Raw genomic sequence first — 25312 nt, 5'->3', positions numbered from 1 at the left:
AGCATCTAATAAGCTTCAGTAAAGGCAACTATTAGTATTGATGTTATTCTAGTCTTTATCCTTCACACTGCTTCTTGTGTTTGACATACTTCCCTTTACTCTCCAAAGTTTGATTAATTTGTTTTCATCTTAGACATAGGCCAGAATTTTGTTTGGAACATATTCTTGTTAAATATAGTATTTTTGTGTGAGACTTCTGGGGTTTTTTGTTTTTGTTTTTTTTTATAAAGAGAGTGTGTGTATGATCAGGGAGAGAGGGGCAGAGGGAAAGAGAGCATTTTAAGCAGGCCATGCTCAGCGCAGAGCCCGATGCAGAGCTCGATCCTACAATCCTGGGAATATGACCTGAGTCGAAATCAAGGGTTGGACACTCAACCAACTGAGCCACCCAGGCACCCCTTTTCATCTTATTTTTAATTGTGGTAAAATATAGATAATAAGATTTACCATCTTAATGTTTTTTAAGTGTGCAGTCCAGCAGCATTAGCTTCATTCCTACTGTGTAGGAATGTGATTATCACCATCACCCATTTCTAGCACCGAGAGTTAGGGTGAGCCTGACTATAGAAGAGAATGCGGGCCCTTTTGGGGTAATGGAAATGTTCTGCACCTTAACAGTAATGATGGTCACCTGGGTGCACCATTTGTCAATGCTCATCTAACTGGACACTTAAAAATTAGTTCCATTTTCCTATGTATAAATTATACGTCAAAATTGACTCAGAAGGAAAAATAAAAGAAAAACTGGCTAATAGATCTAAAATTGAAGCGAGTGGGTTATAGTATAAGCAGGCTCAGTTCTCCTCTTTCCTAGCAGGGACTGAATATATAATGTTTTAAATTGATGTATCAGTTAACAGCACCATAAAGACATTCATGTTCAGGAGGTAAAGCACCAGAAGACATAAAAAAGGGAAGTGACTAAAGCAGCCACCCTGAGAAGCGAGTAAGGAGGAAGGAGGACTGTTGGTTTTCATTATAAATCTTTCTCCACTATTTTGTGTTTTTAGCACTGCATGTATAACTGATAAAAATGAAAGGAAAATGGATAAATGAGATGGAAGATCAGGAAATAGAGTCATAAGTGTAGAGCTCTTTCTAGCTCAGTTAGAAAGGAAAGGAGAGGGGCTCCTGGGTGGCTCAATCGGATAAGCGTCCGACTTGGGCTCAGGTCATGATCTCACGGTTCGGGGGTCCGGGCCCTGCGTCAGGCTCTGTGCTGACAGCTTGGAGCCTGGAGCCTGCTTTGGATTCTATGTCTCACTGTCCCTCTGCCCACCCCGACATGCACTTTGTCTCTCTCTCTCTCAAAAATAAACATCAAGAAAATTAAAAGAAAAGAAAGAAAAGGAGAAACATGGAGCAGAAACCACATGGAATACCCTCACTTCTCTCTAAGATTTTATTGTCATTTCATTTAACTCATGAGCATGAGGAATATCATAGTCGGAAGGGATGAATGTCCCTAGATACATCAATGCTAATTACCCATTGTCAAAGCTGGGGTTCTGGAGCCCGCATTGGGGTTCAAATGGAGTAAGCTTGTTTACAGAGTAGAGTAGAGGCCGAGACTTACCCACAAGGTCAGAGCATGGCCGTGGACTGCAACACAGTGACCGCACTCCCAGTAGTTGGTTATTTGAGATCGGGGTCCTGAAAGACATGAGGAAGGCAGTTCGGAGACCAGGGAATCGGTTTACGTGGGTAAAAGGCAAAATAGGACAGAAGCTGGAACTTAAGTAGGAGGTCCAGGATGCCAGTCAGAGGATTGCCCCAGTCATACCTCGGCCACAAATAACCTGCATTGGTGCTGCGCTGCAGTGTTTACGGTGTCTACTAACACGATATTTCATGTGATCTTTACCACAACACTGTCAAGTAGATATTTTCCACAGGAGCTGTATTTACTGTCTTCATTTTAGAGATGAGGACACTGTGGCCCTACGGAGACTGTGACTTGCTTCTGTGACTTGTAGAGAAGGCTGCACAGGTCCGCAGGACGGCACTGGACGAGCCGCCGTGGTCTGTAGTATCCCCACTGCCTGTCGCTGCCTCTACTTGCGGTGAATTTCCCAAAGCCTTTGTTTTGTACCTCTGCTAAGCCCTTTTTTAAAAGTGGCTTTGTGTCTGATCCTGTTTGTGATTGTTGCAAAGGAACCATTCACTGCAGAGTTTTGAGCACTGTACATTTAGGATTTAAAGAAGGAAGAAATATCGATGAGGAGGGAAGGAGCCAAAAGTAGTTGAGTCTGCCCTTTGAGGCACAAAAGTTTTCAATTTTTACTCAGTCCAATTTGTCTATTTTTGTTACCTGTGCTTGCGTGATCTTTTTTCAGAGTCTTTGAGCCATTGCAAAACTTGTACTTAACATCTAGCATGACGTTCTCCCTGGCACTTACATGGTACCTCCAGGCCTGTTTCCCGCATTCCTTTACACAACCATCATGGGAATAAAGTGTTCATCAGAGCACAAGATAATTGCAGAAGACGCATAAGACAAGCATTGAGCATCATTCACACCAAGGGAAACAGAATGGTGCATTAGCACCCACAGGTCAGGAACACTTTGATGACCCCCACCCACTCTGCAGGGCTAGCCGGGAGAAAAGGATGTTAACTCCATGTTTCATGCTATAATTTACTTATGATATTTATGAAAATATTATATAATTGGTTAATGCTATAGAGGGTTAAAAACTACGCTGTAGAAATATTTTGTGCTAATAGTATTTTTTTGTAATGGGAGCTGCCCTTCACATATGGTGACCACGTGGACAGGTTTATCTGGAAGGGTCCTGGTTTATGTCTGGTGTCCTGGTATAATCATTACACCCTCATCGATAGAGCGTTAAAATCCAGAGGGGATGGAAAGGTGATAAAGGCATAGGCAGTTAGTTAAGTTAGGTTAAACCGCACTTCAGCTCCGTCTCAGGGCTTTGCCCTCACAGATCTAACTCCCTTCGGTGAAATGAGGTGCTTGCCCTGAGAGACTTCTCGAAGGTGGGTGAAATAGGAGACTTCAGAGCTCAGTTCTCTTCATCAGGCTGAAGGCAGTGCCTCATAAGTCCCCACACACTCTCCTGGTCACCCCTTGCTCTGCTCTGCTCGTCTTCTTTGTCCCATATTATCATGTCCAAAACATGCCCTCGTAAGGAAGGAAGATGGTTGCAGAGGGGCGTGGGGGTGGCAGGGGTTGGGATGGAGAAACAAACTGAAATCTGAGTTAGAGAAATTAGGCTTTCTAATGGAATCACCCGGACTGGGGCTGTAGCGGGACGATTTTGTTTTGCCGCTTCGCCTGTTGACAAGTTAGAATTCTGTCATCTTCTCTTGGTGTCCTGTGTAGCGGTAACAGCACGCTCTGCCTCGGCGAGCCGTGTGGTTCAGGCTCTGGTGGGCAGGAGTTGCTTCATGCATCTTTGTCGGCATCCAATTTCTTTTTTAATTTTTTTTAATGTTTATTTATTTTTGAGAGAGAGAGAGAGAGTGGGGAGGGGCAGAGAGCGAGGGAGACACAGAATCCAAAGCAGGCTCCAGGCTCTGAGCTGTCAGCACAGAGCCTGACGTGGGGCTCGAACCCACAAGCCGTGAGATCAGGAGCTGAGCTGAAGTCGGACGCCTGACCGACTGAGCCACGCAGGCGCCCCGGCATCTAATTTATTGCGAGGAAGAGGCTTGGATAATGGCTGGAAAAGAGGCTTCAAGAGACCGAGCTAAAGCACCATACAATCAGGTTCACGTATCAAAAGCTCATTGTTGTACTTTTTCCTGCATTCTGTTTGTGAGAAAGTCGCTTTTTAAGTTTTGGGTTTCTCATTTTTCCTGTGTGAACGTATATATGAAAAGCTAAGTTGTTTCTTATCACGTTGCAGATGTTACTAAACTTATTGGCAGCGTTTCCTTACCAGGCCCGAGTTATTTGAATTATGCTCCTGCGGTAGTTTTCCTTTGTGACTAATTTTACTTCTAAACTCCTTTTTATTAGTAATACAGTTAATAACTCCAGCTCTAATATGCCTGTTATACACAGGGATGGAATGTTGTCCTTTTGTCCTTACTAAGTGATTGCTTTATGAACACAGAAAAGGTGAGACTGTGTCCCAGGATTCTCGAGGGGACTGGGAGCTCACCAGCCCTGCGAATGTGGCCTGCGTGCGGTTACAATGGTCATAGTGTCAGTGTGGCGATTGCGGTGGGTTTTCAAAATAGGTTTGCGAGATTCCTCAGCAATTAGTTTCAGGTTAACAAATAAGTAATAGTTTCTTTAAAAATAAAGATTGTAGGGGCGCCTGGGTGTCTCAGTTGGTTAAGTGTCTGACTCTGGATTTCGGCTCAAGTCCTGATCTCTTAGTTCATGAGTTTGAGTCCTGCATCAGGTTCCGCACCTATGGTGTGGAGCCTGCTTGGGATTCTCTCTCTCCTTCTCTGTCTCTCTCTCTCCCTCACTCTCAAAATAAATAAAATTTTTTAAAACTTTTAAAAACAAATAAAAATAAATAAATAAAGATTGTGTTGGGATGCCTGAGTGGCTCACTCAGTTTAAGTGCCTGACTCTTGATGTCGGCTCAGGTTGTGATCTCGCAGTTCGTGAGTTCGAGCCCCATATTAGGCTCAGTACCTACAGTGTGGAACCTGCTTGCGATTCTCTGTCTGTCTCTCAAATAAACTTAAAAAAAAGTAAAGATTGTATTGTTAGGGCCTGAGACGGTATTTGCGTTTATGCGTATAGGCCAATATGTTTCAAAATGCATCTTCTGAGCAGATTTTATCAGAGTTAAATTGAGAATCTTACAGGAATCTACTCCAGCCAGTGTAGTCAGCTGAGCCTGTGGTTCTCTGGAGGACCTTGTGGCATCAGGTGTTCTTTTAACAGCCATGTGAAAAATATTCTGCCCAGGCCATAAAACTGAGCTGGGCTGACAGAGCTACAATGTAGTATTTTCTTCTTTTGATCTTTTCTACTGTATCTTCATTCATAGCAGGTCATAAACTGAACAGAGTACTGCCTTTTATATGGTGTACTGAAAGAAGTGCATTTCTTAAAACTAGAGAAAAAGTCCTTTGAGGTCATTTTCATAACTATAAAAACATATTTAAATTTATGTTCTAAATGTGTTTGGTGTGAAGTGAATAGAGGCAGGATCATCGGTTTGATTGGTTTGATTTGATAGTGGTGTTCATTTGGAGTTGTTTCCTGCATGCACTGTTGTTATACTTTATTAAAATACAGATGATGACGGGCGCCTGGGTGGCTCAGTCGGTTAAACGCCCAACTTCTGCTAAGGTCATGAACTTACGGTTCCTGAGTTCAAGCCCCACATCGGGCTCTGGGCTGACAGCTCAGAGCCTGGAGCCTGCTTCTGATTCTGTGTCTCCGCCTCTCTCTCTGCCCCTCCCCAGCTTGAACTCTGTGTGTGTGTGTCTCTCTCTCTTTAAAAAATAAATAAAAACATTAAAAAATTGAACAAAAATACAGATGGCAACTCAAGTGTCATTTCTCTTTAGATATAATGATAACTTCTCATTGTGTTCAATACTATTTTAATATCCTCCGAAATATCACTAATAAGTGTGATAAAATATCTTTACTCTTATAATGAATACTAAGCTTCATTAAAAATCACTGATTCTCAAACTTGTCTTCTCCAGTACATCCGACAGATTTGACCTGCTTCCGTTGCCCCTTACCCTGATTGAAAAGTACAATCAACCTTTTATCTATCACCCCTTGTACAGGCTGAATAGGCCTTCCTGGTGATTCTATATGCCCCTCCACACAGACACCCTGTCCCTCTACCAATCACACATGTACACCTTGAGAATTGCTGATTTAAATGATGTCAGAATAGTCAAGGTGAGAGACTGGGAACAGCCAAACTCATTTACAGTTGAAATTGAATGCTGCTTTAACTCTGGTGTGCTGAGATGATACCAAGACCTGATTGATGGAAAATATCACAAGCTGAATGCCTTATGGCTCAATTGCATGAAGGTGATGAGCTTCATGACTGTTTCCTGCCAATAATGTTAGCTTAAATGGGCCCAAAGTTTGTGATTTCAGGCCACTCGAAGGAGCTAAGTGATCTATAAAATACCTCTTATAAATAGACTTCCATTAAATTTACGGATAGTCACCTATCTACTGGTGTCATGAAACTTACCTTGTTAAGAAACCAGGTCATATTTAATACGTATTTGTTTTCAAGTAATTTAGGAGCACCTGGGCGGCTCAGTCAGCTAAGGGTCCAACTCTTGCTTTTGGCTCAGGTCATGATCTCACGGTTTGTGGGATCGAGCCCCAAGTGGGGCTCCATGCTCTTAGCCCGCTCACGTGCGTGCTCTCCTCTCCCTCTTTCTCAAAATAAATAAATAAGCTTTTTAAAAATTTAAAATATTAAGAGTATTTAAAATAATTTAAAGTGTTAAAAAGTGATAAAAGGTCTAAAAAAGCAGAATCTGGGAGATAGTAGCTTTGACTTAGAGATTCATAAGAAATGTATCCTTTTTCCTTTGTTTAGATTCCTTGACTGAAACATTTACTTCCCTGAATTTGAATTTGGGTAACGTTTTGGGGGGGGGGGAGGGTAGCTGGTGGTTTTGCTGAAGTACTTCTAACTTCCATCAAAGCACAGAATGGTGTGCTCTAAAATGCCAAACTACTAAACCTGGGGACATCTTGGGGAGTCTGTGGATGTTATTCAGAGGGAGCAAGAATTAGAGGCGGAAAATTGTCTTTGTTTCTAAAAGCTGGATTTTGAAATTCAGTTTCTGTTGGTGACAAAGACACAGGCAGTGCCAATACCAATCAGACATTTTCATAACACGTTGCAGTTATTGGACATACCTCAAAATATTTGTGCTCATCACTGCTTCTGTGACAAATTTGGTTTTCAACGTTTTGATACCTATTTCCAGATCATCGGGGTACCTGACTGGCTCAGTTCAAAGAGCATGTGACTCTTGCTCTCGGGGTTATGAGCTGGGTGTAGAGAGTACTAAAAATAAATATATAGATAAACTTAAGAACCATCACTGGTATCTTTTGTAATTCTGCGTATTTTATGTATACATTTAGAAACGTTATTTAGAGAGCTCTCCTGCTCTTTCCCATGTGTGTTGTGTCTTCCTATAACATGTTTCTTTTTCTCTTTCTGTAGCATCAGCCACTACGTGATTGTCATGTCCATGACCATCGTTCTGGTGTTTCTCAATGGCCTGGCCCACCTGCTCACGACAAAGAAACTCAGACTCTGTGGCAAACCCAAAAGCCACCTCATATGATGTTGCCCAAGCCATCAATTCAACATCTGGATCCTGCTTCCCATTCTCCTTTTACACTAAACTCTTATCAAGGATTCAGTAAGAAAACGGACATTGATATACAGCATATTCTGCTCCTACAGAGAGAAAGACATGCGGAATTCTGAGTTTACAGGTTATCTGCAATAAAGGAGCTTCCATTTTCTTGAGTTTCTGTGTGTGTGAAATAGTGGTTCTGTCTGTGGAAGGGCATCGCGGACTTTCTCCATTTTCAGTTTCTTCCTTTAGCTGTCGGCCCCTCTCACCGAGCTTTTAGAGCACCTGGAACAGTCGGCTCAGCAACCGCGCAGCGTCCCCTAGATGCGGCCGAGAATGTGCTCCCGTGGGGGCGGTGCTGCTCACCTCCACAGCCAGCACTGGCTGAGCTTGGAGCAGGTCACCCGGCTGCACCACAAATATTTATCAGCGCTCAGCCCTGGTTTTGCAAGGAATGGTAACGCTAGAAAGAGAATCAGGATCTGTTCCTTACCGAAGCTTCAGTAGAAACAGTGTTGGCAGGCGTTTCCATCTTCCCTCGGAGCGCAGCGACACTGTCTTCTTAGTGCTCTTCAGGGTTTTCATAGTGTCCCAGCCAGGTGCAGGTTGACCGTCCCTTTTTTTTTTCTTTTGTTTTTTTTTTTTTTTTCCATTTCTGGATTCCCATTGGAATTTCTGTAGATAGAAAGGTAGAAAATACTTGGTGTTTGTGTCTGATTCAGGGAAAAATTTTTAAAGGATCAATTTTTACTTGTAGACTCAGTATCTGTTACCCGCATAGCTTTTATCACATATTGTTTCAACAGAATTCTTTAAGTCAGTGGTTAAACTTTCTGACCATATCATAGGAATCAGTGTTAAAATTGCTTATCTTTCTGGTTGGAAGATTCTAGCCCAAAGGCTTAGAGTCCTCTCACTAAATTTAAATTTCCATTTGTAAACTAATTCTAATGGGCAGAATAGTTTGAGAGTAATTTTTACTTGGGTTTTTCACAAAGTGACCTTTATGCATCACTGTAGACTTGGCCTTTAGCCCATGGCGTGCCGGTAGATTTTGGCTGATGCTAAGCTTTGCTAGTCTGAGTCCCACTTTTAAAGAATTCCTTTTGAGTTAAATTACTGCATTACTAGTTCACACTAATGACCAGGAAGCCCCCTAGAAACTACTATGTTTTTTAAATTGGCCGGTGAGTGAACAAATACAATTTAGAAGATTCAGAAAGCAGTTTGGCAAAACGCACTTTCTTACTTTCTGCTTACAATGAAGTGCGGTAATAAGTCGTGATAGTACTTCACGTACCAGTGACAGCACTATGGTACAAGGAAAGAAAGAGACGTAGATTTCAGTGTAAGGCCCCTTGCATCCGTGTCTGATATAAAATCTTGCTGGACAACTAAGCAGCTGCTGTAACGGATGATGGTATTGGCGGGTACGGAACCCGTGAACTTTCACGTTGCCTCAGGATTTTTAATCGGTTTTTTCACAAGTCAGCGAAAACCGACTTTATAAACACCATTTAACTCCTTTTATGCCTAGTTTTACTTTCCATCTTTTCCCAGATTTCCACACAGAGGAATTAATGAATATTTTATTATGACATTGTAAAAGGTGCTCAGCGATTTGCCTTTATTTTGCTCTTTGAAGCACGTCTTCATGTTGTCCTGAGTCCATGTGAGCTGACAAAAGAGTGATGTGTACTTGAAGCCGTGGGCTCGCCTTGCCGCACTGTTACCTGGACCCCTCAGACTTTGGGGAACAGAGATCTAGACAGGCCTTTTCTGTTGTGCATCTTATCAAATATCTTAGCGTTTTGAAATGCATATTTTTACATTGAATAACAGGAAAAATAAATATTATTTAAATGTATTTCTGTTTAAGTCATTTACTTTTTCATTCTAACTATTAACACCAGATTTCCAAATCAAACTTAAGACATTTGCTAGTTAGCATTTGCTTAAATTAGGAATTGCTATAGGAATTAAAGGCAGCATATCAGGTTGAGAAAATACTGAACAAAAAAGCCATGGTATGTCACGTGGACCGTGGATAAACCTTGGAGGATACTCTAAGGATTTAGGAAGCTACCTGCAGTCCATTCATAATTAACCAATGTTTTAATTCTCTGTATTATCATATTTAGTATGCACTATTTAGAACACAAATGTCTTGGCACAAAAACAGACACTCAGATCAATGGAACAGAATAGAGAACCCAGAAATGGACCCACAAACATATGGCCAACTAATCTTTGACAAAGCAGGAAAGAATAGCCAATGGAATCAAGACAGTCTCTTCAGCAAGTGGTGCTGGGAAAATGGGACGGCGACACGCAGAAAAATGAACCTGGACCACCTTCTTACAACACACACAAAAATAAACTCAAAATGGATGAAAGACCTCAATGTAAGACAGGAAGCCATCAAAACCCTCGAGGAGAAAGCAGGCAAAAACCTCTTTGGCCTTGGCCACAGCAACTTCTTAACACGTCTCCGGAGGCAAGGGAAACAAAAGCAAAAATGAACTATTGGGACCTCATCAATATTAAAAGCTTCTGCACACCAAAGGAAACAATCAGCAAAACTGAAAGGCAACCAACAGAATGGGAGAAGATATTTGCAAACGACATACCAGATAAAGGGTTAGTATCCAAAATCTATAAAGAACTTATCAAACTCAACACCCAAAAAACAAATAATCCAGTGAAGAAATGGGCAAAAGACATGAAGAGACACTTCTCCAAAGAAGACATCCAGATGGCCAACTGACACATGAAAAAATGCTCCACATCACTCACCATTGGGGAAATACAAATCAAAACCACGAGATACCACCTCACACCTGTCAGAATGGCTAACATTAACAACTCAGGCAATGACAGATGTTGGTGAGGATGCGCAGAAAGAGGATCTCTTTTGCATTGTTTTTGGGAATGCAAGCTGGGGCAGCCACTCTAGAAAATAGTATGGAGGTTCCTCAAAAAATTAAAAACGTTAAAAAAGGGATACAGGTATGCTGTTTCGAAGGGGCACATGCACCCCAATATTTATAGCAGCACTAGCAACAATAGCTGAAGTATGGCAAGAGCCCAAATGTCCATTGATGGATGAATGGATAAAGAAGATGTGGTAGATATATATATATATATATATATATATATATACACACACACACACACACACACACACACACACACACACATATACATACATATATATGTATATGTGTGTATATACACACACACACACACACACACACACACACACACACACAGTGGAGTATTAGCAATCAAAAAGAATGAAAGCTTGCCATTTGCAATTATGTGGATGGAACTAGAGCGTACTATGGTAAGTGAAATTAGAGGAAGACAAATATCATATGACTTCACTCATATGAGGAATTTAAGATACAAAACAGAGGAATATGAAGGAAAGGAAGCAAAAATAATATAAAAACAGGGAGAGGGACAAAACATAAGAGACTCTTGAATATGGAGAACAAACAGAGGGTTACTGGAGGGGTTGTGGGAGGGGGGCTGGGCCAAATGGGTCAGGGGCATTAAGGAATCTACTCCTGAAATCATTGGTGCACTATATGCTAACTTGGATGTAAGTTTTTTAAAAAATGCTTTTTTGTTTTTTGGGAAAATGTTATAAATGGTAATATATTTTCATAATACTTCCCTCAAAATGACCTAACAATGATAGAGCTTGACTGCATACCTAGATAACCTATTTATCACTCACAGTATTGCTTCTCATGAAAAACTCATTCCAAATTTCAGCCACCTCAGATATTAGAAACCTGTATGTCCACCATCCCCACCCCCTACTTTTATACACTTCTTGTAGTAGACTAGGGACTCCTTTGCTCCTCCACCTTTGACACATACCTGTGCCATGAAAAATGTAATTTTTGGTGGAGCTGGCCCAGGGGGAGGAAGGTGGCAGCTGTGTTGGGTGGGGGAGGGACTGTCTCCAGAGGGGGGGCATCAACTCTGCAGGGGAGAGCCTGGTGAGCTCCTATATCTACACTAGACACCGGCTGGTCAAGGGGCCTGAAGAGAGTGAGCTAAATTGACTCAGTCATTTGGGGAGGACCCCCCCCCCCCCACCGCCCATCCTTCGGGCAGTTCCGAGGACTCCTCAAAGAGACCAGAGAGAACTTGGTAATTTCTCACCTTTCCAGAGTCGTTCTTTATATATTGACATTTTCTCATCCTCTGTAAGATGCTTTGAAATGGGATTGTTATGGTACGTGTTTTCAGTACTATGGTAACATGTTGTGGCATTTTCACATTTCTGCATCAGCATGGTATGTAAAAAAGGTAGATGAGATTTCTGCACTTAATACAGTACAGAATAACTCATTCTATACCAAGGGCATTTGAGAAGTAATGTATCACTTACTAATTTCTTTAGAGACACAAACAGATCACAACTATTTTCAACTCAAACTGCAGTATTTATTTGCCATGTAGCATTTCTCAAAGTATGTCCCTTAGAACATCGTTTACTTAGGATACAGATGTCATAATAAAAAGGGTTCCCTGATCAAATATATTTGAGAAGCACTTGGTCAAACAAAGTTAATAGGTATATTTATTGTAGTACTTAGGGAATTTAACTTGATTTACGCATTATGGAGGGAGAAAGATCGCAGTATACCAGCAGCTTCTACTTGCTTGGCTGCAGACCTATCTTAAAGTCTCCCCTCCAACTGGCGAGCATACTTTAGAAATGTTGTCGTATACTTTGATGCTTAAAACCTTAGTTTGTCACACTGTTTTGGGGTGTTGCATGTTTAATTGAATCTGTTTTCCTGAAAAGATTTTAACCCCTAATGTGGGAAAACTTTAAAATGTACTAGCAATTTGGGGTGCCTGGGTGGCTCAATCGGTTAAGCATCTGACTCTGGATTTCAGCTCAGGTCATGATTTCACAGGTTCATGAGTTTGAGCCCCGTGTCGGGCTCTGTGCTGGCAGTGCAGAGTCTGCTTGGGATTCTCTCTCTCTCTCTCTCTGTTTCTGCCCCTCCTCTGCTCGTGCTCTCTCTCTCTCTCTCTCTCTCTAAATAAATAAATACACTTAAAAAGTGTACTAGCAACTTTACTTGCCTCTGTATAAATTATGCCTATGATGATTTAGTCTTTCACGTGGGACTCTTCAGTAGTACCCATCACAGATCATCAGACAGCCCTGGTAGAATCTGGACTAAGTCTTTATGCCATAAATGTATAGCCTTTACCAGAAAAATAAAAATCACAGCAAATATTGGCTTACTCTCTTGCGACTTGCCTACAGAAGGCGATTACTAAAGTTTTATGCCTTCCTTGGTTTTTCTGTTTTATTTATTTCTCTCTTGCCCTGTTTTCTCTCTTTTCATGTCACTCCTCTCTCTCAACCATGTTCGAACCCGGTGTGTATACAAATAATGGGTTTTCTTCACGAATTGGTTCCCATCGGTTCTGATGTTCAGTGTAGACATGGTGTGAGTACACAGTGCTCAGCTGTGCCAATGTCTGCTCGGCACTCTCTCCTCGGGACTAAGTCTGCCTCCATTGTTAACCGTGTATCTCTGGCAGGAGCCAAGTGGTTTCTTATGACTTTTCCTTCACCATAGTTGACAAATTTAGAGGTGCACATCTGACCCAATCTGGGCCAATCTGAGTTCTTTGCAAGACTTTCAAGCTAGAAAGGAGAGAAAATTTCTAAGATGCAAAGTTCAGGAGCTATTGATGGTTAGGTTGGATTGAGATACTCTACATACCTTCTAGTAGGTAACCTTCCATCACATGCTTATCTGATAAAAAGAAGGCTTATTTTTGCTGTGATTTCTAAGGACAGCGGATAAGAACCATTCCAAAACTCCACTTAAAATGCTGATTTTTGTATATTCTTTTTACCTTATGCTTTCTAGATTGGAAATCAATGGGACAGAATAGTTCAGTGATGTTCTTCACAGATCTCTGTGGCTCTGCCCTCTGCTGCCCAAGTTCCCTTTGTTCCAACCATCTTGGAACCCTTCCCATTCATTTCCAACATAATTTTGTCTCGATCTCCTGTGACTTGCATCCAAGAGCATTAATTGACGTGCATGCCTTGAATGTGTTTGTACAAGTATCTCTTCAATGTTTAGTGCAATTTCTATTTATGGCTTTTTAAAAAATTATGGTAAAACTTACAAAGTGCCAGGCCCTGTTTAAATGGTTTACACATACTGAACTATTTAATCCTCGTAACAACCCTGTGAAGTAGGTATTATTATACCATTTTACACATGAGAAAACTGAAGCCCAGGGTGATTTATAAAGATCCCACGACTAGTATAACTGGCTTTGCTTTTACATTTTCAACAGACGGTTGCTGCCGAAACATTATATCCCAGAATCTGCATACGAGCATTTGTAGATTTTTGCTTCTGAAAGCACAGTCACTGTACCCAAGCAGGTGACATGAGAACTAGACTCTGCAGTTGTGTGTGCATAATCCAGGGTAAACAGCACGATTAAGAAAACATACTTTTGAAGTTGCCTACACGTCTGTAATAGGCATGTGACACGCTTACACCGGATCCTTCACATTTGAGGCAAATGCCAGCTGTCTTCCAAGTGGTATATAAAGCAAAAGGAGCAAAGTTTCCTCACTTTTATTTCATTAGCATTAAAATAAGAAAGGGAATATTTGCTGTTTGCAAGCACTTGAAGTTTTGTAAAGACCTGAAAGTCCAGAGTGTGCTTAGTGTAGTGGGTCAAATTGTGGCCGCTGGAAAGATATGTCCACACCCTAACCCTGTGAATGTGACCTTATTTAGGAAGATGGTCATTGCAGATATAATTAAGGGTTTTGAGATGAAATCACTCTGGATTATCCGGGGACGGGGCGGGGGGGTGGGGGGGGCATAAATCCAATAGCAAATGTCCTTGTGAGAGAAGAAATGACGTGAAGACAGAGGCAGTGATGCAGCCACAAGGCAAGAAAGGCCAGGGGCCACCAGAAGCTGGGAGACGCCAGGAAGGATCTTCCCTTCAGGCCTTCAGAAGGAGGGTTTCCCCCAGCAACCTTGATTTACAACTTCTGGGCTCCAGAACTCTGAGAGAATAAATTTTCATTGTTTTAAGCCACCCAGTTGGTGATAATTTGTTATGGCACCCCTAGGAAATGAATATATATGGGGAATTTAGCTTTACAGAATCAGACTGAATCACAGCACTTGCATGGCTAATTCATAAAGTTTTCTAGATCACGAGTTTGAGTACCATAGTTCACCCTAAAATGTGGATATAAAGATATCAGCACGTAAACTTAGGGGTGGAGTTAAGCACCCTTTAATGTCAAGATTGCTGATGATTTTTTTCTGGAATATTTCAGCCATATTTTTCTGGAAGTAAAGAGCTCCTTAGACTTTCCATTTCCCTTCAATATTTTTGGTGTTTATGCATCTGGATTCAGTTGAAACCAGAAAGTTGAAAGCTTGTGATAAATCTGGTTGTCTTTCAAACCCTTGCCCTTGGGCTTATTTGAGAAGAGCCTTCACCCTCCTTAACACCACGGCATCCATGACCTAATCCAGAATGCAGGAGGGAATTTTCCCACAGGAGCCCTGCACACAAATCCTCTCAGTCTTGATCCAGATTTGGCGTGAACTAGACATGCCACCACAGGCCCCGTGACAGGGCCTGGCACCATCACAAGAACATTCCTTGAACCTTAGAGTGAAGCCTTCAAGTGATGTTTCCTTTGTTAAGCCACGAATTTTGTGTAATGTTAACAGACACTCCGGTTTATGAGATCCTATCTCATGTCAGTCCGATGGTTGGAGCTGCTGTTCTTAATGCTTCCGGGGCCTCAGAGCCTGACCAAACTCACCGGGGTCTAAGATGGGAGTATCATGAGGTGAGGGCCTGTTAGCCATCCCCTGGAATGGAGAACTTGTGTGGCCAGAGTTTTACCGGTTTCCTTGTTTTACCTGGGGGACCTGCTCCTCCACGAGGTGGACAGAGCTGGTGGGGCCTGGATGGCATTACCAGTTTGGCCTAGTGAGGTGAAGCTTTGATGAGAACTGAAGATGCGCGTGACCCCTGTCGCTGCGTTAGATGCAGCGCTGTCAATGGCTAGTCAGTGCCTCCTGCAGAGAACTGTCTGCTCTCCTCATTCCTGGTGACCCCAGCTCCCAGCTGTTACTGTTGCTTTTCTGATTGGCAATTTGAGGTTCTGGCCTTGCTCCTGAATAGATCCTGGGCTGTAGCAGTCACCAGTACTGAATACCCTATTCTCTTATTCAGCAAATTCAGCTTTTTCAGATTGAGCCGGTTCACCTGTCAACAGAGCAAAAACTCTTTCCTTGAAGAAAGAAAAGTTTTTCTTCCTTTCATGCATCTGTCTGCCCAACCATTCTTCCGTTCACCCCAGCACCCCTGGATCTCCCTACAAAAAGCTTTCCTTGAGTCCTTGTGTGTCAGCTCTGAGGTTGGGTGAAGGAACCCAAGTTGGTTAAAATCCAATACTGACTTCACAATCCCATTCTCAGGCTTTGCAAGTGGACAGAAAAGCCAGCAGGAGTAAGATTAAAAAAAAGAAAAAAAGAGGGAAGGATCGAAGGTGTTCTCTGGATCGGTTTACCCAGGAAGGCAGCAAAAATGAAAAGCGGTATAAAGCCATCAGAAACATGGAACAAATCTGGGGTGCCTGGGTGGTTAAGCTTCCAACTCTTAATTTCAGTTCAAGTCATGATCTCAGAGTTCGTGAGATTAGGCCCCGTGTTGGGCTCTGCACTGACAGCTCAGAGCCTGATTGGGATTCTCTCTCTCCCCTTCTTTCTGCCCATCTCCCATCTGTATGCGTGTGCTCTCTGTCTCTCAAAATAAATAAACTTAATAAAAAGAAAAAAAAAGAAGAAAGAAAGAAAGAAAGAAAGAAAGAAAGAAGAAAGAAAGAAAGAGACATGGAAGAGATCTTCCACCAATGCTTCTTACTGCCCGCTTCCTGTCCCAATCAGAATCATGTTACTGCTTGGGAGAGCTCTGGGGAGAATGACGTAGAAGGCTCATGGTAGTGACTCACCAAAGTCACCAGCAGCCTCCACAACGCCCCATCACTGGCTTGCCCGAGTCTGTGTCGTGCTTGAATTTTCCATAGTCTTTGCTTGTGGCCGCCATTTTATAGCCTTACCATGTCTGTGCTGCATTTCACATGGAGACATGATGGTGCTCATCTACTTATCCAAAGGACAAACATGTTGAATTGCTTTGGGGGAATCAGGGTGAGGTTGCTATCTATGAAGACCTTTTTTCTTTTTCCTTCTGATGGCAGCTTCCTTACTTGGGAGGCAAACCCCAAACCTCGGCTTTGTTAGATCCATATTCTAAGGACTAAGAAAACAGAATTGGGTGGTTGCTATGCAAGAAACAGTAACACGTCTTACTTGGAAAACTCCAGAGACTTTGAACTACCTGAAAATTTAGATCATTTTCAAAATGGCACTTTGTTCAGAGTTGTCATCCTTTATCGCACAGTGCTTTTCAGTTTGAATAATTAGAATCGCAGTATGGATAAGAAGGAGTAGAAACTTGCTTCTAAAAGCTTAAGCAGAAAATTCCTGAAAATTTGCCAAGAAGACTATTTTTGCCAGCTACTGCCACGTAAACAATGGCACTTCCTTTAACTAACATGTTTTCAAAGGCTTTTAATTTCTTCTGTTTCTTTTTAGAGTAGATGGTCTAAATGGCCTAAGCCTGTCAAGATGGTTTGACTCATTGTTTCAGGGTTGCTGACACCTTGGAAGGACAGATAGATAAATGGCTCAGGATAAAGTCAGTGGATCCCCCCTGTTATGTTGCTGCTCTTGTAGGTTTCTGCCATAACCAGCGTCAAAGAAAGACTCCCCCAGGAGGGCCAGGTATACAAAGGCCTGAAACACCTCACAAGGGTCAGGCATTCTTATCCTCATCCTCACTGTCACCAGGGGCAATGGGGGAGGGAGTTGGAAGTGAATTTGCCAGGATCTATCTGTGGATCACAGAATCCAGTGCTGGCAACAGCCTGGCTGCAGGAGGGCGCAGTTTAAGCAAGGATATTGGAATTTAATATGTGCTGTTGGGGGGCAAGGGGGAGTGCATTTAAATAAAAATAACTATTTATCATCTTGGTGTCTTTTTAAAAGCTTGTCCCTCAGGGGAAGAATCCTTCCCAAACCACCCTGATTTGCACACTGGCAGTTGTTCTGGTTTCATACTTGGTCTGTGATGACAAAAGTGTCACCTCCTTCCTTCTCTGGCAACTTGTGATGTGTCTGTCAAGTCCCCAAAGAAGATCCATTCTGGAATGTCTTTTGACAGGATGGCGGCGGAGGAAAGCATATTGCATACATTGTGAAGTAATAACAGACATCAAACTTTATGTTATGGTTATTACCCAAGACATTTTTAAAGTAGATTACTCTCCGGTTTGAAAGGTTTGGCTTTTTAAGGGGGCCTGCAGGCTGCTATTTATCTTGGCTCTTCTGCCTGTATTAGGATAATTTGTCTTTGGTTAGTTCTTGGGGTGGTGGAGTCTGTACTAATCAGACACAGAATGAGACTTTTCACTGGCTTTTGAAATTCAGGGGGATGCCATTCTTTAGAGTTTATAATCCTTTAGCTTCCCAGACCCTTTGATTTTCTGCCTACTTCTGATTTATTTATTTATTGAGAGAAATAGAGTGAATGGGAGGGGCGGAGGAAGAGGGGGAGACAGAGAGAGAATCCCAAGCAGGCTCCACACTTATCAGTGCAGAGTCCGATGCAGGGCTCGAACTCATGAACTGTGAGGTCATGACCTGAGCTGAAACCAAGAGTTGGGTGCTGATTTTCTTCCTACTTTTAAGTGATCTCTCGAAAAGGCATAAAATAGCATTAAACTATATTCTGTCATTTAGATCTCCACATTCACATTTCTGGAACTGAGAATACTATTTCTTATTACCTAAGTATTCTGTGTAATTCTTCTGTTTGTCCCTTTAACAAAGATTTACTGGGTTCTTACCACGTGCTACCGACATTGCAGCAAATGACAGAGATATAGACAGATCACTGGGCTCTCATGATATATGTGATATAACTAATATATATCCCAAGCTCTGTGGGGGTGGCTCAGCTGGTTAAGCATCCGACTCTTGATTTCAGCTCCGGTCAGGATCTCACGGTTCATGGGATCGAGCTCCCCTGCTTTTTTTTTTTTTTAAAAAGATGCTAAGTTTGTGGTGATTATGCAGCAAAAGAAGACTTAAACACTTCATGGCAGTTGCCAGTAAAAGTTGACTTCATTTGCTTCACAGAAATTCTGGTAGAGGACTTCTTTCCAGAGGAGAAAATGGACTGGTTTACCAATAGCTCCTGTATAAAGTCAGGGCTTCCAAATCTCAATGTTTCTTCTGCTACAACACCCCCCTCCACACACATACACACACGCACACACACACACACACACACACACACACACACTGAGTGTGACGGCAACACCTGACACTCTTCATATCACCCAGTGGGACTGCAGCTCAGAGAAAGGAGGTGGTTATGTCACTGTAGCTACATTATTGCCGCGCGTATTCAACTGTCTTTTGCCTGTGGCTCAGAAGTCTTCTGTCTGGGTCTATGAAGATCCCTGGTTAGCTTGCAATCAGAGTAACATCTTAAAACCTTACAGGGATCTTGACATGACCTATGCCACAATTTGTTTATTTACCCATCTTTTAATGAACATTTGCGTTGTTTCCAGTTTGGAATTGTTATAAATAAAGCTGCTATCGACATCTGTATGTAAGTCTTTGAACATGTGAACGTATACTTCCTTTTCTCTTAGATAATTACCTAGGAGTAGAATGGCTGGATCATATGGTAGGTGTATGTTTATTTTTTCAATATGTTTTCAAACTGTATTCCAAAGTGTCTGTACCAGTCTTTACTCCCACCAAAAGAGTGTAAGAGTCCCGGTTCCTTGCCAGCACTTAACATGGTCTTTTTAAATTTTAACCATTCTAATAGGCATGTAGTGGAATCTCGCTGTGGTTTGTGGTTGCATTTCTCTAATGACTACTGTGTTAATATGCTAATGTCAGTATATCTTCTTTGGTGAGGTGTCCATTCAAATATTTTGCCCATTACAAAATAGAGCTGTTTAAAAGATCTGTAAGTCTTTCTCTGCTAATTGCATCATCTCTTGTCATTTCTAGGTCTTTCAATTAGCTGTTTTCCTCCTGGTTGTGGATCATATCTTATGGCTTCTTCACATGTCTGGAAATTACTGATCGTAAGCTAGCTGTGGGTGCTACATAGTTGAGTGTTTAGACTCTGTTGCTTCTTTAATACAGTGTGGAATTTTGCTCTGGCTCGTGGTGAATTTGTAGATCATCTTGATATGTTCAAGGGCTGTTTTAGAGCTGTGTCAGTGTAGGTCTAGAATAGCCTCTCTGGGGTCTCTATTGAGTACCCAGGGCCAATGACATTTCTCCACTCTGACTGGCCAGTCTTTGAACATGTCCCAGTCCTATGTAGGCTGCAGTACTTGCTCAGTCCTGCAGCATCTTGGATCAGCCTCATGGTGTCTTGTCCTAAGATGAGTAGCCTGATATTTAGACAAAGACTCAAGGGCACCCCCCCCCCCCCCCCACCGCCCGCAGATATCTGGAACTCTCCCTGCATAACTCCCTTCTCTATATACCTTGCCCTCCACTTTCCAACTGTCTTACTAGTCCAAACTTCCAACTTCTTTCTCCTCAGCTCAGCAAGACCACTGTTCTCCGTTTGGCTTCCTCCTTGTGACATAGTCTAAAAAGTGCCCACAGAAAGGGTATCATGGGACACCTCTCTTAGGGATCACAGACTTGTGCTGCCTTTTGCCCAACTTCTGGAAACCATAATTCCATGTGCTTTTGTCTAGTGTTATAGTTGTTCACTGTAGGAGAGCTGGTCTAGTAGCAATTTAATCTGCTGTGGCCAGGAGCAGAATCCCAAATGTGCTGTAATGAGGAATTTCCTTTAGAAAGGCAGGTCAGGGAGGACCTCTCCAAGGAACAGATGATGACTAGGGTATCAAGCTGTGGAGCTCCTAACCGGTTCCTCTGAGATGAAGGGAAAAAAGGGTTATTTCAATAAATTTAAAGACAATTTGCTTTGTTTTTGGTTTTCAGCAAAATCATAAAGTTAAATGTGTTTAGAGCTGGTTCCCAGTAGGGTCCCCTAGCTGTTTACATTCAGGATGTGATATGTTTTTAAACTATGTGTTCTGTTAGTCTATAAAGTAAAAACCCTAATGTGGTTAATGAAGTGTCTTGAAGGAACACTCAGCTTTGAAAACGATGTCCCTCTCTGGCAAAAAGGAGAATTAAGCCCTCCAAACATTAAAAGCACCAGGTAGCGCCAGACTCTCATTTTGTGTCAAGAGGTGAGTTGACTGGGTTCGGATATTCACTGTGCCCGCTACAGTTGCCACTCTGGGCCAGGTCCTTGACTCCTCTGGGCTGTGTGTGTATTTTTTCCTCTATAAACCAAGGCATTAGACTAGCTTCTTTCTGGCTTCAAGGAAACGAGGAGAAGGCTTTTGTTCCATGTACCTGGTTTTAGAATCAGTCTGTCAGATGTGGCTCTGAACCTTGGAACTGCTCCGTCTGGAGCCCCAGTTTTCTCATCTTAAAAACTGCATTAACGTTAAGGTTATTAGGAGGACAAATGATAGCAAGCAGTGAACTTAAGCCTGGGGCCTGGCACGACATCGAAGTCTGTGGTAGGCCACAAAAAAATGAAACTTCTAGAGTAATGAGTGGTAAGCATTATATGGCCTGTGGGTACCGGGTTGGTAGTTCTACAAGTTCAGGCTGATGGCCGTGTGTAGCCTTGGTGAATGTAAGGCTTAAATAAGAAAGGAGTAACTCCAAGCACTTGAAAAGTGAAGGAGGCAATGATTTTTACATGTGTATGGATCAAACGGAATTGTTTCACGGAACATGTACACAAGCGATTCCCTTAGGGCCGGAAAACGCAGCCAACAGCTGTTTCTATTTTGGTCTTCAACTTGCTCTCTCCCTCTGCCAGCCTCCTAGCTCCACCAGATTGGCTGGAGGTCATCCAGGGGGACTTTGTTAAGCTTCCTTTCCTCAGGGAAGTAGGAACCCACTGTGCTTTCTCTGTAGATTCTCAGAGATTCCTCTGTTCTTGACTTCACGTCTTAATGGCCATCACTTCCCAGATGGCTCAGAGCTGGTCCCTGGAGTTTTGAGCTATTGTCACAGGCTCTGACTGCTCTTCTCTCATGGGGGAAAGGAATCAATAGGGGAAAACAGGTAAAGTCTTGTAACAGACTCTGTTGTTTGCTGCTGACCCAGTATCGATTATCCTTCCGTTTTACTAACTCAACCTCACCTTGGTTCAGGGTGGCCTGCTAAAATATAGACCTCAGTCTTTGTGGTTAAGGTCAAATGGTCTGTCTAATGAGATGTAAGAGCAGGCTGCCTGGGGAGGCTTTTGGGGATGCTCCTTATAAAGGGGTTGACTCAACAGGCCACGCCTTTTGCACTTTCCTTTCACCTTTTCTGGAGGTGGAAGACACTTCTTATAAACGTGGTGCTAAAGGCCATGCTTGGCCTGAAAATGAAGGAACAGACAGCAAGAAATAGGGCAGGTTACTGGTAGCCCCAGGGAGCTGCCAGACCAGCCCTGGATGACCACTCCTGGACTCCTTCTTCTATGACAATAATAAAACCCCTGCTTTATTTAAGCCACTGTTTAGTTGGTTTTTCCATTATTTTCAGTATGCAAGTCTAAGTGAACCTCCTTTAAGCGTGAAATTGAGATAAATATTTGTGTCTATACATGGATAAACTCTTTGGCATAGGAGGTACGTAAGCAAAAACTCAATGGTCATTACTCAGGGATGCCTAAGGGAGTCCTCCAGGAAGTGGGGAGTTGAATTTGTCAGAAAAGCAGCACATTAGCCTATAAAGAAAATCATTTGAGGGGTGCCTGGCTGGCTTAGTTCATAGAGCATTCAACTCTTGATCTTGGGATTGTGAGTTCAAGCCCCATATTGGGTGTAGAGAGTACTTAAAAAATAAATCACAACTAAAAAAAATCATTGGAGATAAAGGTGGCTTCTGGCACCTCAAAGTGAGATTCTAATTACGGTGAAATAAAATTTCTTTATTATTTTATCACTTAAGGAAGCTACAATTGATGTATGTGATATATTTCTGCTTCCCACATTTTTTCAAATGCATGAAGATTTAAAAAGAAACTTGTAAAAAAAACTCTGCCAATTTAGGAAACAGAAGTGTCATACAGTGTATTAAGTACACCTTAATTTAAAAAGGGGGTTGTTGGGGCACCTGGGTGGCTCAGTCGGTTGGGCGTCCGACTTCAGCTCAGGTCACGATCTCGTGGTCCATGAATTCGAGCCCCGCGTCGGACTCTGGGCTGATGGCTCAGAGCCTGGAGCCTGCTTCCGATTCTGTGTCTCCCTCTCTCTCTGCCCCTCCCCCGTTCATGCTGTGTCTCTCTCTGTCTCAAAAATAAATAAACGTTAAAAAAAAATTAAAAAAAAAAGGGGGGGTTGTTTCAGGGCACCTGGGTGGCTCAGTCGGTTAAGCGTCTGACTCTTGATTTTGGTTCAGGTGGTGATCTCAGGGATAATGGGATAGAGCCCCATGTTGGGCTCTGTGCTGGCAGCATGGAGCCTGCTTGGGATTCTCTTGCCCCCTCTGTCTTTGCCCCTCCCCTGCTCACACGTGTGCTTGCTCTCTCTCTCTTTCTCAAAACAAATAAACTTAAAAAGATGGATTGTTTCATGTCTACTCTTAGGGGACTTCTAATTAGTCATGACAAGTTCAACACATGTTTATCTTGCTTCCTTCTTGGAACCTCACTAAAATTAAAGAAATAAAAATACAGAGACCCACAAAGACAAAGAGAGGATAAGAGGTGAGAGAGGCAGGCAAGAGAAGTTGAGAAGTTTTTACAGAAGATGGAGAAGGGATGGACAAGAAGGGAAATTAGTGGAGGAGAAGAACATAAAAATTAGTGCCTGCAACCTAGAGCTAACATACTTAATGGTGAAATATAGGCTTCCTGCCTATGGTTGGGAAGGAGACAAGAATGCCTGATACTGATTTTTCTACTCCTATTCAACATTGTATTGGAGGTACAATGAAACTTAAAATAATACCATTTACAACAATAACTCAAAACCACAGATGCCTAGGAACAAACCCGTTAGATGTGGTTTTTTTTAATTGCTTTGTAAAAACTATATGATATCATTAAAAGAAACTAAGAATATTGAACTAAATGGAAGGAATTACCATGTTTGTGGTTGGGAAGAGAGAATAAAGAGACAATTTTGTAAAATTGTAATTCTTCCCAAATTAATTTATAGGTTCAGTGCAATTCCAATCAAAATCCCAGCAGGCCATGTTGTGGAAATTGTCAAGCTGATTCTAAGCTTACATGGAAATGCAAAGGGTCAGCAGTAGTGTATAAACGGGAAAATTTATTCTAAAATCACAATTACGGGGCGCCTGGGTGGCGCAGTCGGTTAAGCGTCCGACTTCAGCCAGGTCACGATCTCGCGGTCCGTGAGTTCGAGCCCCGCGTCGGGCTCTGGGCTGATGGCTCAGAGCCTGGAGCCTGTTTCCGATTCTGTGTCTCCCTCTCTCTCTGCCCCTCCCCCGTTCATGCTCTGTCTCTCTCTGTCCCAAAAATAAATAAAAACGTTGAAAAAAAAATTAAAAAAAAAATCACAATTACTATAATGTTGGTACAAGGTGAATCAATAGAGTAGTAGAAAAGAATAGAATATTCAGGAGTAAACTCACATATATAAGGACCCTGAGAGCAGTGAAAGAAACGCAATTTTTCAATACAAATGGTGTTGTGTCAATTGGATATCCATATGGGAATAAAATGTGTCTTGATTCATACCTCACACCATATTTAAAAAGGCAGTTCCAAGGACATTGTAGGGAAAGGAAAGCCACAATGCTAGAAGAAAAGACAGGCACAAAAGTCACTAAGTATATGGGAAAATATTGAAGTTTTGGATTTACATTAAAATTAAGAACTTCTAGGGGCGCCTGGGTGGCTCAGTCGGTTGAGTGTCCGACTTTGCTCAGGTCACGATCTCACGGTCCGTGAGTTCGAGCCCCGCATCAGGCTCTGTGCTGACAGCTCAAAGCCTGGAGCCTGCTTCGGATTCTGTGTCTCCCTCTCTCTCTCTGGCCCTCCCCCCATTCATGCTCTGTCTCTCTCTGTCTCAAAAATAAATAAATGTTAAAAAAAAAAAATTAAGAACTTCTAGGGGCACCTGTCTGGCTCAGAGGGTAGAACATGTGACTCTTGATTGCCAAGTCGTTAGTTCGAGCCCCACCTTGGGTGTAGAGTTTACTCAAAAAGGAATAAAAACATACAATCTTTTTTTAAAAAAATTAAGAACTTCTGTTCATACAAAGACTCCATTATGTTGGTCAAAAGGGAAGCTTTTTTTTTTTTTTTTTAATTTTTTTTCAACGTTTATTTATTTTTGCGACAGAGAGAGACAGAGCATGAACGGGGGAGGGGCAGAGAGAGAGGGAGACACAGAATCGGAAACAGGCTCCAGGCTCTGAGCCATCAGCCCAGAGCCTGACGCGGGGCTCGAACTCACGGACCGCGAGATCGTGACCTGGCTGAAGTCGGACGCTTAACCGACTGCGCCACCCAGGCGCCCCAAAAGGGAAGCTTTTAAAGAATCAGAAAAGATACTTGCAATACATGTAATTGGCCGAGGGCTTATGTCAAGAACATACCGTTTCTTCAAATCCACGAGGAAAAGGGCACAAGCTAGTTAACAAGAGACTCGCTGATGTTAAATAACTTCTTCAAAGGCGGAACAATATACAGTAGTCTCCCTTGACCTTCAGTTCCGCGCTTTCGGTGGTCTCGGTTACCTGGACGACCGCAGCCGGAAGCCGGTGATCGGCCTCTGACGTCTCTGACGCCTCTGACGCAGCGTCAG

General features: G+C 42.4%; 1 protein-coding gene and 1 long non-coding RNA gene across 12 annotated transcripts in view; one reads left to right on the top strand and one right to left on the bottom strand.

Annotated features, from left to right (window-relative positions):
* Nucleotides 1-7469, top strand: part of PIGN (phosphatidylinositol glycan anchor biosynthesis class N) — a 102001-nt gene extending 94532 nt beyond the window's left edge. For all 10 annotated transcript variants that reach the window (XM_086683150.1, XM_025931037.2, XM_086683154.1 and 7 more), the window contains one exon: nt 7158-7469. In XM_086683150.1, coding sequence (XP_086539276.1) covers nt 7158-7281 — 124 coding nt within the window. In that variant the 3' untranslated portion in view covers nt 7282-7469. The remainder of the gene's footprint in view (nt 1-7157) is intronic.
* LOC147575665 (uncharacterized) lies at nt 1380-25259 on the bottom strand. Of its 2 annotated transcripts, XR_015242608.1 has the most exons (4): nt 25104-25259; nt 24241-24300; nt 7790-7971; nt 1380-1653 (listed from the first exon to the last, which is right to left on the bottom strand). It is a non-coding gene; the product is annotated as an uncharacterized LOC147575665 (long non-coding RNA). The 2 variants fall into 2 exon arrangements; XR_015242609.1 differs by lacking the exon at nt 24241-24300.
* Between the last annotated feature and the right edge of the window lie 53 nt (nt 25260-25312).

Source organism: Puma concolor, chromosome D3, assembly GCF_028749965.1.
Source record: "Puma concolor isolate L17-30 chromosome D3, mPumCon1.1.hap2, whole genome shotgun sequence".
Classification (NCBI taxonomy): domain Eukaryota; kingdom Metazoa; phylum Chordata; class Mammalia; order Carnivora; family Felidae; genus Puma; species Puma concolor.
This window is presented reverse-complemented; position numbering and strand designations above follow the sequence as displayed.